Raw genomic sequence first — 13,040 nt, 5'->3', positions numbered from 1 at the left:
AAAAGGGATTGCTAGGTTGCTGGTTTGAAGGCCCAGAAACAACATACAGTGGCTTCACAGCCATTAGAACTTGTAGCCTGAGCCTGACCAGGCCAACTAACTGCCCACTGAAACAAAAGTATCAACATCTTAGTGGATTTTAAAAATAAGACTCAAACTTTCAAAACATAATATTCAAAATGTCTAGTAAATAGCCCCAAATGCCCTAGCACAGAAATAGGAAAGTCTCAAGTCATATGGAGAGAAAAAACAACCCAAAGATGTAGCACCAGGAGGATACAAACGTTGGTCTTTTCTCTTTTCTTCTCTCCCTTCCTCCTCCCCTCCCCCTCTCTCTTTAGAGACATGCCCTCACTACGTAGACCTGGCTGGCCTCAAATTCATAAATATTTGCCTGTCTCTACCTCCTTAGTGCTGGGATTAAAGGTGTGTGCTACCATGCCTGGGGATATTTTCTGTCTTTCTTTTTTGGGGGTGGGATGTTTCAAGATATGGTCTCACTGTGTTGTGTAGCCCTGGCTGTCCTGGAACTCACTCTGTAGACCAGGCTGGCCTCAAACTCAGATTCACCTGCTTCTGCCTCTGGAGTGCTGGGATTAAAGTTATGCGCCACCAACTCCTGGCCTGGCAGTATTTTCTAACAGAGACTTAAGCAGCTATGGTAAAAAAAATGTGCCAATGTGATTACTTTACCTACCCTGATGAAACTTTAGCATAATCAATTAAATCAATGTTTTTATAATTATTAATTTTTATTATTAATTATTTTATAATTATTTCATTTCAGTGAAACCTATTATTGTTTCACTGAAATGTCAAAATATAGAAAAAGGTGCAGGGAAACCAACAAAAGAAAGCACGTTACACTTTCTGTCACTAGAAGCAGAGTAACACAGAAACAGGTGGAAGTGACCAGCTGGTGGCAGGGACTTTCTCTTGGGAGGGTGCATGTGAAAAAAAGACAGTTTTCTGCAAATACTGCAGTTACAAATGATCTTTAAAAATATTAATCAGTGACTGGAAAGTTAGCTCAGCGGTTAAGAGCAGTTGTTGACTTTCTCAAAGTCAGAATGGCAAAGAGCAACAAAACAACGGAGAACAGATGCTGAAGAGGACAGAGGGGAAGAGAACCTTCATTCACTGTTGGTGGGATTGCAAACTGGTCCAACTTCTAGAAATCAATGTGGAGAACCCTCAAAAAGCTAAAATTAATCTGCCATATGACTCAGCTATACTATTTCTTGGCATATGTCCAAAGGACTCGACATCCCACTCCACAGATGCTTGCTCAGCCATGTTCAATGCTGCTCTATTCACAATAACTAGGAAATAGATACAACCTAAATGCCCTTCACCTGATGAATAGATAATAAAAAATGTGACTGATACATATACACAAGGAAATATTATTCAGCTGTAAAGAAAATTGAAATAATGAACTTTGCAGATAAATGGATGGAACTAGAAAAGATAATATTGTGCGAGGCAACTGAGAATCAAAATGACAAATGTCACATGTTCTCTCTCATCTGTGGATTTAGCTCCCAGACTTCAGATGTGAGTGTATAAACTGGAGTAACTGCAGAAGCCAGGAAAAGAAAAGGGGGCCATGGCAGGGGGAGCAGCAGAACAGGGGAATAATAGAGTACAAGTGATTTGAAGGGGGAAATGTGAAAAACGGGGAGCTATGATTAAGGAAAGAATTAAATACAAAAGGAAGAAGGAGGGTAAAATAACAGTAAGGATGTTTTTTAAAAAGTTATCTATTATCTATGTACCTAAAATTACAAATAATACATCTAAGTCTGGGTATGCCCATATATATACATATATACATATACATATATATATATATTTTTTTTTCAAATTAAATTTTCCCATTTGGGCTGACAACGCTTCCCTTAAGAGCCATACACTATCAAACTAAAGCTCCAGACCAACCATGAGAAGCCATAGGCTAATGCTGTTGCCCTTAGTTGACTCCCAGAGGTGGAAGGTAAGTTGATATTGCTGAAGACACCATGTACTGAGTTATATAACTCAGAGGACCTGAGCTGGATCCTGGAGGAGAACCTATCACTGCCACTTTACTAAACCAGCAAAATCTCTAACTACAGAGACCATTACAGAAAACCATGAACTGGTCAAAACACAGAGAATAAGAGATCGTGTGGTGCCTAGATCCAATAGTTACATATACAACACAATTCCTGCACCTAAGACTCAGAGATCATTTCAGAAGAGGGGGCAGAAGAGTCAGAGGAACAGGAAGTTTGTTGTGAGATTGTGTCTCCTAGGAAAGTCAGAGAATCTCCACCCATGAAGTCTTATCAATATAGCTGCCTAAACAGGTTCTAAACAATGACAACACCAATAGGCATGCTAACGTGGAAGGAAGAAATCACACGGGACCCTCTACTAGACAAAGAACTACAGGCAACTAAGGAATGCTGAGAGCAGGAGAAATGGTCTTCCCCAGGGAAGAGCTCCAGAAATGGTTATTCAATACCAAGTAACATTATACAGAATGAGCAGGTTATAGTTACAGATTTAGAGAAAATATGTAACAAAGAAAACGAGGCAATGAATTTGAGAGGGAGCAAGAGCAGCTACATGGAGGGACATGTGGGAAGGAGGAAAGGGAAGCAGGGAAAATGATATAATCATATTATATTTCAAAAAATAAAAATATCATAAAGCCAGGTATAGAGTAGATGGATCTCTGTTTGAGGCCAGCCTAGTCTACATGGTGAATTCCAGGATAGCCAGAGCTACATAGTGAGACCCTGTCTTGAAATAAACAAAAAAAAATTTTTTTAAAGAGCACTTGGTGCTCTTTCAGAAGTCTCAAGTTTGATGCCCAGCACCCACATGGCAGCACACAATGGTCTGTAACTCTAGTTCTAGGGTATCCAAACGCCCTCTGCAGGTACCAGGCACACACATGGTACATAATACACATAAAATAATAAAATAAGTAAGTCTAAAAATATTTGTCAGAAATCAGAATGAAGCCCAGTGGTAGAGCTCACATCTAGCATGTGCAAAGCTCATGGTTAATCAACTGAATTTTGCTCAGTTAAAGGAAAACTGTAATTCAAACTCCAGACATCTTATGGTAATAATATCTGGCTAAATAATATACAGCTGGACTCAAGTTTTATGTGTAAACATGAAAATACTAATATTATGGGACAACAGGGGCAAACATTCAATTAATCTTGGTCAGAGAAAAATCTGTCTGAGAAGATCTGAAGACATAACTAATCAGGAACTACAGCCTGGGGAGAGTGGGGAGTACCAATGTACATGGCTCACAGCAGAGATGAGGGCTAAACAAAGTTCGAAGACAATATGACAAAGCTGTCAAAGAAAAAAATTGAATATTCTTTGAAAGGACACATGCTCAGAATGCTCTTTGCAGTGGGGCCTGAGCTCATGAAGCTCAGAGAGAGCCACCTGTTTATGATTCACTCTCACAGGTATCTGCACAACCCAAGTGAAATGGGACTGTATTGTGGAATATTACTTTAACTATGTAAAAGGTGTGTTACATTTGTTTAACAATATAAAGATGTATTGCTCTGCCTGCCTAAGGCACCTGATTGGTCTAGTAAAAAGCTGAACAGCCAATAGCTAGGCACTAGAGGGATAGGCAGGGCTGGTAGGCAGAAAGAATAAATAGGAGGAGGAATCTAGGTCAGAGAGAGAGTGAAAGAGAGAGAGGAAGAAGGAAGAGGAGGAGGAGAGAGAGGAGGAGGAGAAGGAAGAGAGAAAGAGAGGGAGACACCCAGGGCCAGATACAGAGTAGGACATACAGGATGAAAGAAAGGTAAAAAGCCACAAGGCAAAGTGTAGCTGTAAAGAGAAATAGGTTAATTTAAGTTATAAGAGCTAGTGGGAAGAGCATAAGATAAGGCCAAGCATTCATAACTAATAGTAAGTCTCAGTGTCTTTATTTGGGAGCTGGTTGGTGGCCCAAAAGAAAGCCTGCTACAGGACTGTAACAAGCAGATGCTGATAGAAAAAAGCAAGAAACAGAGAAAGAAATCTGCCAGAGACACTCAAAGAGGGCCTGAACCTGTAGTAGTGTACCCAGGTGGATCTATACTACAGAAGGGCTCTGAAAGGTAGATGTCCTCATGATCACCTCCTAGAGCAAGTGTGAGAGGCCTGAAAGACAACCGACCCAAGAGTTTATAGTACCAGAGCAGGCTCCCTGTGCCCAAGGGAACACACCAAGCTGGCCTCTTTCTCCTCCTTGCACAGTCACCTGAGTTAGGTCAGCTGGTGCCTCTTCTGCCTATGTCACTGGATATAATATATATATATACATATAGATATAGATAGATAGATAGATATAGAAATAGATAGATAGATAGATAGATAGATAGATAGATAGATAGATAGATAGATAGATAGATAGATGCCTAGTATGATGGCTAGTCTTGGTTGTCAACTTGACTACATCTGCAATTAACTAAAACCCAAGTGGCTGGGTACACCTGCGAGGGATTTATTTTCCTTAATTAAGTCACTGGAAGTAGGAATACCCACTTTTAATCTGAATCTTTTGGGGTGGGAAGATATACCTTTAATCTGGGTCACACCTTCTGGTGGCAGTCTATATAAAGGACATGGAAGAAGGAAGCTTACTCTTTGCCTGCTTGCTCTTACTCTTGCTGGCAAGTCCATTCCTCCATTGGCATTAATGCCTACTTCTTCATATTGTGAAGGTCAGTAGAGACATTCAGCTTCCTGTACTGAACAACTACTGGATTCTTGGGCTTTCTGTTTGTAGATAGCTGGACTAGAGCCTGTAGGTCACTCTAATGAATCTTTCTATATCTATATATAGAGTCATCCTATCAGTTCTGTTCCTGTAGAGCAGTGGTTCTCAACCTGTGAGTTGCAGGCTGAATGACCCATTCACAGGGGTGGCCTAAAACTATCAGAAAACACAGGTATTTATATTAAAATTCATAACAGTAGCAAAATCACAGTTATGAAGTAGCAACAAAAATAATTTTATGGTTGGGGGTCGCAGCATTAGGAAGGTTGAGAACCACTGCTCTAGAGAACCCTGACTAATACACCTGGTAAAGCTCTAGCTACTAATCAGGGACTAATGGGAAGAACAGATAGGAAAAGATGACTTACATCTTCTTTTTTTTTTTTTTTTTAAGATTTATTTATTTATTTATTTTGTATACAGTGTTCTGCCTGCATGTGTCCCTGCAGGCCAGAAGAGGGCACCAGATCTCATTACAGATGGTTGTGACCCACCATGTGGTTGCTGTGAATTGAACTCAGGACCTCTGGAAGAGCAATCAGTGCTCTTAACCTCTGAGCCATCTCTCGAGCCCCCATTTTCTTATTCTTTAAACTTCCACATTATTTTATGTCAAACATTTCTAATTATAAATATTATTTAGTTTATATTTGTTATTAGTCACATATGTAATTCAAGTATTTAAATATAAGTGGACTCAGATTGATATATAATAGTAAGAGATGTTAAAAATAAAATTGTAGAAAAGAGTAGTATTTTATGAACACATGTTTAGTAGAAAGAAAAAAAAAGAAAGGTGACTTTCTGACTTGAATAAAAGTGATATTTGTTAGACTGTATTTCTTTTCTATGCTTGAAGAACTTTTCCATGAGAAATTAGTAACAAATCTGTGTGTATATACACATGTTGGTACGGGTGTGTGCATGTGAACACCAGAAAACAACCTTAGGTGGCATTCCTCAGGAGCCATCTACTTCGTTTTTTTGAAATGGGGCCTCTTATTGGCCCAAAACTCACCAAATGGGCTAAGCTGGCTAACCATCAAGCCCCAAGGACCTTTCTGTTCCCACCTCTGCAACCCTGGAATTACAAGCACACACTACTCCACCCGGCATTTTTACATGGGTGTTAGTGATTGAACTCAGGACCTCATACTTGTGCTGAAAGCACATTACCTAGTTCAACGGGTCTCCTTTGTATCAGAAATGTAAAGCCGTTTAGAAAGCTATCTGGGAGTGGTGCACACCCGTGACCTTAGCACTCAGGAGGCTGCACCTAGGCTACAAAGCAAGACCTTATCTTTTAAACAGACCAAGAAAGTATCATTAAAACTGCATCACAAATGCAAAGGCATTTATAACTTTCCATTAAAAATAGTCTTTAGAAATTACAAAATGGAGATGGTTTTCATCAGATAACACTTTTGGAAGTCAGCTTCCCAGGAAAACTCTGAAAAGGGCAATGGAGAGAGGCACATCACTGAAGTGCCTGAGTTTCTTGTTCTTAGAGCAGAGTTGATGCCTCAATACCAGAGAAATAAACACATGGAGTAAAACACAATTAGCATCATGAAGTCCCCTTCTGGGAACAGTGCAGAACCAAACATACAGTGAGGCACAGAAATGGGCAAGTAACTTACAGGATGCTTGGCTGAAAGTCTCCCCGTCACAGTTCCGGTCTGATTCCACGTAGAAGAGATGGAGCCCTTGATCATTTAAGAAGAATCAGTTCAAACCCAGGCAATATGGTGTGAGGAAGAACACACAGACTCTTCACTACAACCCTCCTTGCTTCTCCCGAATGTTATGAAGCAGTCTTGTAATCAGAGCCAGTTGTTCCCCTCTAACCCAAATAGAAGCAGCACTAGGACAAGTAGATCCATGCCAGTTATTAAGTCTATGTGTGGGTTAAGGGGGCTGTAGGGACAGCATAAACTCAAAGTGGGATTATGCCACAATTCTGTGGCTTGTTGTTAAGTCTTGTAAGTCACAGAGAACCCTGACTGTACTTTTCTCATGTGCAAACTGAAATAGTAATGTCTACCTGTGATGGATATTATTGGTTGTTGACTTAACTATATCTTAAATTAACTAAAACTCAAGTGGCTGGGTATGCCTATGAGGGATTTTTTTCTTAATTAAATAATTTGAAGTGGGAAGATCCCCTTTTAATCTTGATCTTTTGTGGTGGGAAGAAGATACACCTTTAATCTGGGCCACATTTTCTGCTGGCAGCCTATTTAAAGAACATAGAAGAAAGTTTGCTCTCTTTTTGCCTGTTTGCTCTCACTGCAAATCCATTCCTTCACTGGCGTCAGAGCCTACTTCTTTGGAATTCCAGAATATACTGAAGACTAACTGAGATACCCAGCCTTGTGGACTGAACAACTACTGGATTCTTGGACTTTCTGTTGATAGACAGTCATTGTTGGACTAGCTGGATCACAGTCTATAATCCATTCTAATATATCCCCTGTGTGTGTGTGTGTGTGTGTGTGTGTGTGTGTGTGTGTGTGTGTGTGTGTGTGTATTCACATGTATGTTCTTCTAGAGAATTCTGAGAGCCTCAAATGGCTCCAGAAAAATACATTACTGTAGATGTGAAAGCAGGCTAGCTGCTGAACTGCCTCATATATGGAGGATCTGAAGGCATAAAATTAACCTGCATTGTGCAGATATTGAATAATATGACCATAGTGGGATTGTAAAAGTGGCATATGTATCTGAACTCAAAATAAACCTTAGTTCTAATCCCAATTTCCTTTTGTTAAGCTTTGTTACCTTTTTCATATAAGCTAGTAATCCATCTACAAAAGTTGACTTGATCTTGTGAACCTACATCATAAAGACAAGAATAGTTATGTTCTTAAACTTGTTTAAGTACTCAGAGAGACCAACTGCAGAGCAGTAGTTGACACAGGGCTGGGCATGTGGTGCAGAATTCACCTTGGACAACCTTAAGTAGTGCCAGGATTGAATAACACAAGTCCACAAAGAAAGATGCCAGTTGTTATTCTGCAATATTTCTAAGCTACAGAGAAGCTGCAAGGTTGGGCAAATTCTCAAATATTAATTTCAGTGTTCCCAGCAGTGGGGCTCTTTCTAGTTCTTCACCAACCCTTATATTACTCCAGGAGGATGGCTGGTTTGGTATCAGTGTATTTCTGCAGGACGGGGGTCTCAGTAAATAACAGCACTGATGTTTGGTTTGTAAATGTGGTTAATGGGTAACAGAAATCATGAAGTAAAGGGCAGGTATGTGAACAGAGAAAACATGAATAGATAAAAGAGGAAAGGGGGCATACCAGTAAACACCCAGTAAACATCACTGTCTTAGAGCCTGGAAACCAGGAGAATGACAGGACTTTTGTGAGAATTGGTACAAGTCTTATTCTCATTTGAAGGGACAGGGGGACAGGCCATCAGTCTCCTTCCACATATAACTTCTTGGGCTCCCAGTGTTGGGCAAAGCAGACTCAGACTTGAGTAAGATGACATCAGGATATGAAGAAGCAGGGCTGACATGACATGAAATTGGTTGAGGAAATTTTATTTCTTTTTCTTTCTTTTTTTTTTTTTTTTTTTTGGTTTTTCGAGACAGGGTTTCTCTGTGTAGCTTTGCGCCTTTCCTGGAACTCACTTGGTAGCCCAGGCTGGCCTCGAACTCACAGAGATCCGCCTGCCTCTGCCTCCCAAGTGCTGGGATTAAAGGCGTGCGCCACCACCGCCCGGCTGAAATTTTATTTCTTAAGAATATTGTTCACACGCATCAGCAAACATGGGGTTGTGAATAGAGACAGGGTTGGATAGTTTTCCTTCATTACAAACCATTTACACACACACACACACACAGTCAACTTACCTGTCTATATTCCAAAATTATCTTGGGTAATGGGTGAAGATCTTGTAGAGAATTTAACTAAAAAATGAAAATATGTATTACCAATATAATTTCTTCATTTCAACAATTCAAATGTTTACTTTCAACTGGAAAGTGTCCTAGTAATAAATAATGCAACCTAACATATTTTCCAAAATGAAGACTCATAGCAAACTCAGATTAGCAAGTGTCTTAATCCCAACCCTTTACAAAGTCATTCTGGTATCTATCTACCCAGGAGCTAAATTATTTCACATGAGCTGAGAATTAAGAGTCTTCTTCAGATCTTAAATTAGCAAAATCTAAATCTCACATAAAGGAGTAAGTCAGGTGCCTCCCAACATAAAATCCATGCTATAGCAGCACCCAACATTTGACTCAGAAATCTGAGTGAAACTTCAGGGAGGTAGCACAAGCTTTGAATCCTAAAGCTACAGTATTGAACACACAATACTGATCCTAATCTGTTGATATGAAGTTCAAAAAGAGGAAAAAGTAGCCTGTAGTGGTAGACAGAGCTCAGGGTCTGAAAAGAAGCAGGACCAACTAGGAGACTGAAATATTTATTTCTTGCCACACAGCAGTTACATGGTATTGTCATAAGCTTTCTGTCTTAGTAGGTAGAATATACCTGAAAACATACCATACCAACAAAGCCACACCTCCTAAAAGTATCTGTTAACATTCTGACCTGTCCCTTGAAATCCCACGCCTTGGGGCCACCCTGGGTCCTGACATAAAAGCCTCGTTTTAAGGAAAAACCCCTCCCCTTCCTCTCTTCTGTTCTTTTTCTTCCCCACCATGAGGTGCGCACATCTCCACTTTTCCTCTCTTCTTTTCTCTCTCCTTTCTGTCTTTCTGTCTCTTTATCTCTATATTATAATGAACTCTTTCCATGCAGATGCAGTGCCTGGGTTGTAAATGAATGTCTGTCGCCACCACCATGCCTGCATGGTGTCTTGCCTGAAGAGGCAAATTTCATAACCCTTTTCTTCTATCCTTAACTATAAAGCCAGAACCATGTGGCCAAAGCTGCCAAGTTCTGCTGCTTGCTGGGGTTGGAACATGGCCCCCTCATTCAATTACATCTTTACTAGCTCTATGTTTTTGATTGTTAACTTTACTGCCTAAGCTTAGCTGTCCTAGAACTTGCTCTGTATACCAGGTTGGCCTCAAACCCAGAGGTCTTCAATTATATCTTTACCAGCTGCTACATTTAGCACATTCTTTCCTCCCAGTACCACATCATCATTTTACAAATAGAAGAACTGAAGCTGAAGAAGTAAGTAACTCATATATGGTCACACTGCTTTATTAGCAGCAAACAAGACATCCTAATAATCCTGAGTTCTTGGGATGTTAATGAAAGAGTCTCTGATGTGAGATATTGTTCTAGTTAGATGACTGGAGGACCACAGGAGAGCACAAGACAGAAGAAAAGAAGTAAGGTACATACAGAATGAGAGAAAGTATCTCTCTATATAATTTATATTCACATGTGACTATGACTATATATATATGTAAATATAATATATCTCTTCGTTATGTTACAGAATAAAATTCTCCAAATTTAAAGCATCTTAGCCAAAAAAAAAATCACACACATATATATTCTTTTCATTGACTCACAGTGGTTGCACACATCTATGGGGCACAGTGTGACATCTCTGTGTTCAATGACCCAATAAACAATTGTCACATTTAAAAATAAAACATTTTTACCAGCTTTCTGTTTTCCATAGTTTTCTTCACTGCCTAAGTTTGGCTGTCTTTGAACTTGCTCTGTAGAACAGGTTGCCCTCAAACCCAGAGATCCACCAGCCTCTGCCTTCTGAGTGCTGGGATTAAAGGCATGCACCACCACACTCAGCTCTAAATTTTTCTTTAATTCCTTTTCACAAATTGGAAATTTAGCTGGGTGGGATTTTGTCCTTAGGTCACCACTCCCCTTACTCAATTTGTGTGTGTGTATGTGTGTGTGTGTGTGTGTGTGTGTGTGTGTGTGTGTGTGTGTGTGTGTGTTTCGAGACAGGGTTTCTCTGTGTAGTTTTGGTGCCTGTCTCGGATCTTGCTCTGTAGACCAGGCTGGCCTCAAACTCACAGAGATCCACTTGGCTCTACCTCCTGAGTGCTAGGATTAAAGGCGTCACCCCACCACCACCCAGCACTGACCTGTTTCTTAATTGGCTGCTTCTAGGGTATCTGTTTGAGTTGTTATGGTACATTCCTGAGGTTCTTCCTGAAACTGAGTACAGCCTCTGATCACCAGGTGGTCTAAGATGGTGGCCCTTCCCTAAGATGGAGTCTGCAAAGTCAAGTCTAGGCTTTCACATTGCCTTCACAGTGTGTAGAAAGTAAATTAATAACACAGGCACTGAAAGTACCTACAGGCCTTACTGTAGCCAGAGGATATCCTTTTTTTGGTGGGGGGGGGTGGATTTTGAGACAGGGTTTCTCTGTGTAGTCTTGGCTGTACTGGAACTTGCTTTGTAGACCAGGCGGGCCTCAAACTCAAAGAGATCAACCTGACTCTGCCTCCCAAGTGCTGGAATTAAAGGCATTTGCCACCACATCCAGCTAAAAGGATATTCTTAAAATTATATTTAAGGTGACAATTATAAACTATCAGGCAAAAATCTGCTGTCAGTCTAGGGTCTATCGAAAAAGTCTGTAGTGAGAACCACGGGCAGTTGGTGTTTGGATAGAAGTGCCACAGCCAAAGGACTGGAGACATGGTCTAGGGCTGTGTGTGATTTTGAAAGTGATAGGAAGACATGGCAAGTGTTTTCAGGGCAGCACCATGATGTTTCTATAGCTTTAACATGTAGGTGTAGTAGTGAGACTCTGGAGAGGAGGTATGGAGTGACCTAAGTGACAGAGGACAAAGGTGATAAAGTGAGGATGGGAAGAAGGATGCAGATTCAGAACACATTTTGTAGGGAGAAACCACAGGATTTGCTGTGAGTGGGGTTGGAAGAAGGTCAAAGATGACTTCGGATGTTACTGATCTTTTGGCAGTCTATCCTGTCAGACCATCTTTAGTAACGTTAGGAACGCACAGTCATACATATCCTCACTGAAATTTCACAAGGTCCTACTAGTGAAAATACACTATATTATTTCCTTTACAGACCTGGAAATCAAAGTACAGTTAGGTAAGGTAGGCATGAAGACTAACCTAAATCCTCTCCTCAGTTCTGCACTGCCTATCCAGGACTGGAATGAAATATGAAAGACGGCTATCATGGCGTTTTTGACACAGCAATAGAAACCCTAAGACACTTGTCCTGTGATCTCTTTTGATCAAGACCCTAGAGGAACATCCTTTACAGGAGATCCCTATTTTCCTACAACCTTCCACTGAGCCTCACAAGCTAAATGGGAGTAGTCAGTAAGTATAGGCTCTCAGGGTCCTTTGTTCTAAGTGCCAGCCTAGGCTAAGATGAGTGGACACAACTTTCTCTGTCACAAAGTCAAAAGTGGGATGGCACAGGAAACCCAAACCAGTACTTTAGTCACTGCTTTCCTACCACAGTTTGAAACTACTTATTTACTCCAATCCATATCTCTTCAATGAAATTACTTGTCGGCTTTGAGCATCTAGTTATACTCTGCCACGAGGTACACTGCAGTCTCATTACTCTTTAAAAGTGTATTCCTGGTCAGGTGGTGGTGGCGCACGCCTTTAATCTCAGCACTCGGGAGGCAAAGGCAGGCAGATCTCTGTGAGTTCAAGTCCAGCCTGGTCTACAAAGTGAGTTCCAGGACAGGCTCCAAAGCTACACAGAGAAACTCTGTCTCAAAAAACCAAAAACAAAAACAAAAACAATAGAGAGATGGCTCAGCGGTTAAGAGCACTGGCAGCTCTTCCAGAGGACCTGAGTTCAATTCCCAGCACTCACATGGCAGGTCACAACTGTCTGTGACTCCAGTTCCAGGGCACCCATGGCAAAACACCATGGACAGCCAGGGCTACACAGAGAAATCCTGTCTCAAAAAAAAAAAAAAAAAAAAAAAAGAATTTGCTTTAAACCTTTAAACCAGGTAGGGTGACATATATCTACAATCTCAGCACAACAAACAAACAAACAAACAAAAAAGGGGTTTGTTTTAAGAACAAAGCCTCAGAGGAGGTGTGCCAAGATGGTTAATTGGAAACAACCACTGTGTGATGTCAATATTGAGAAAAGTGAGGGAAATGAGGATACACTCTAAACTGAAGAGATTAAAAAAAAAAAAAGCACAAGAGATCACAGGACAAATGTCTTACTTAAGATTTCTATTGCTGTGTTGAAAACACCATGAGCAAAAATCAAGTTGGGGAGGAAAGGGTTTATTTGGCTTATACATCTATATCGCTGTTCATCA

At 40.5% G+C, this 13,040-nt stretch overlaps 1 protein-coding gene across 7 annotated transcripts in view; it reads right to left on the bottom strand.

Annotated features, from left to right (window-relative positions):
* Positions 1-13,040, bottom strand: part of Poln (DNA polymerase nu) — a 152,314-nt gene that overhangs the window by 79,442 nt on the left and 59,832 nt on the right. For 6 of the 7 annotated variants that reach the window (XM_052736194.1, XM_052736197.1, XM_052736196.1 and 3 more), the window contains 3 exons: positions 8,655-8,711; positions 7,574-7,627; positions 6,433-6,498 (listed from right to left, as the gene is read on the bottom strand). In XM_052736194.1, coding sequence (XP_052592154.1) covers positions 6,433-6,498; positions 7,574-7,627; positions 8,655-8,711 — 177 coding nt within the window. The remainder of the gene's footprint in view (positions 1-6,432; positions 6,499-7,573; positions 7,628-8,654; positions 8,712-13,040) is intronic. The other variant, XM_052736198.1, reaches the window with a different exon arrangement.

Source organism: Peromyscus californicus, unplaced genomic scaffold, assembly GCF_007827085.1.
Source record: "Peromyscus californicus insignis strain IS unplaced genomic scaffold, ASM782708v3 Scaffold_13__1_contigs__length_99412109, whole genome shotgun sequence".
In the NCBI taxonomy this organism is placed as follows: domain Eukaryota; kingdom Metazoa; phylum Chordata; class Mammalia; order Rodentia; family Cricetidae; genus Peromyscus; species Peromyscus californicus.
The sequence above is the reverse complement of the archived record's forward strand: the minus strand, read 5'-3'. Positions and strand labels throughout refer to the sequence as shown.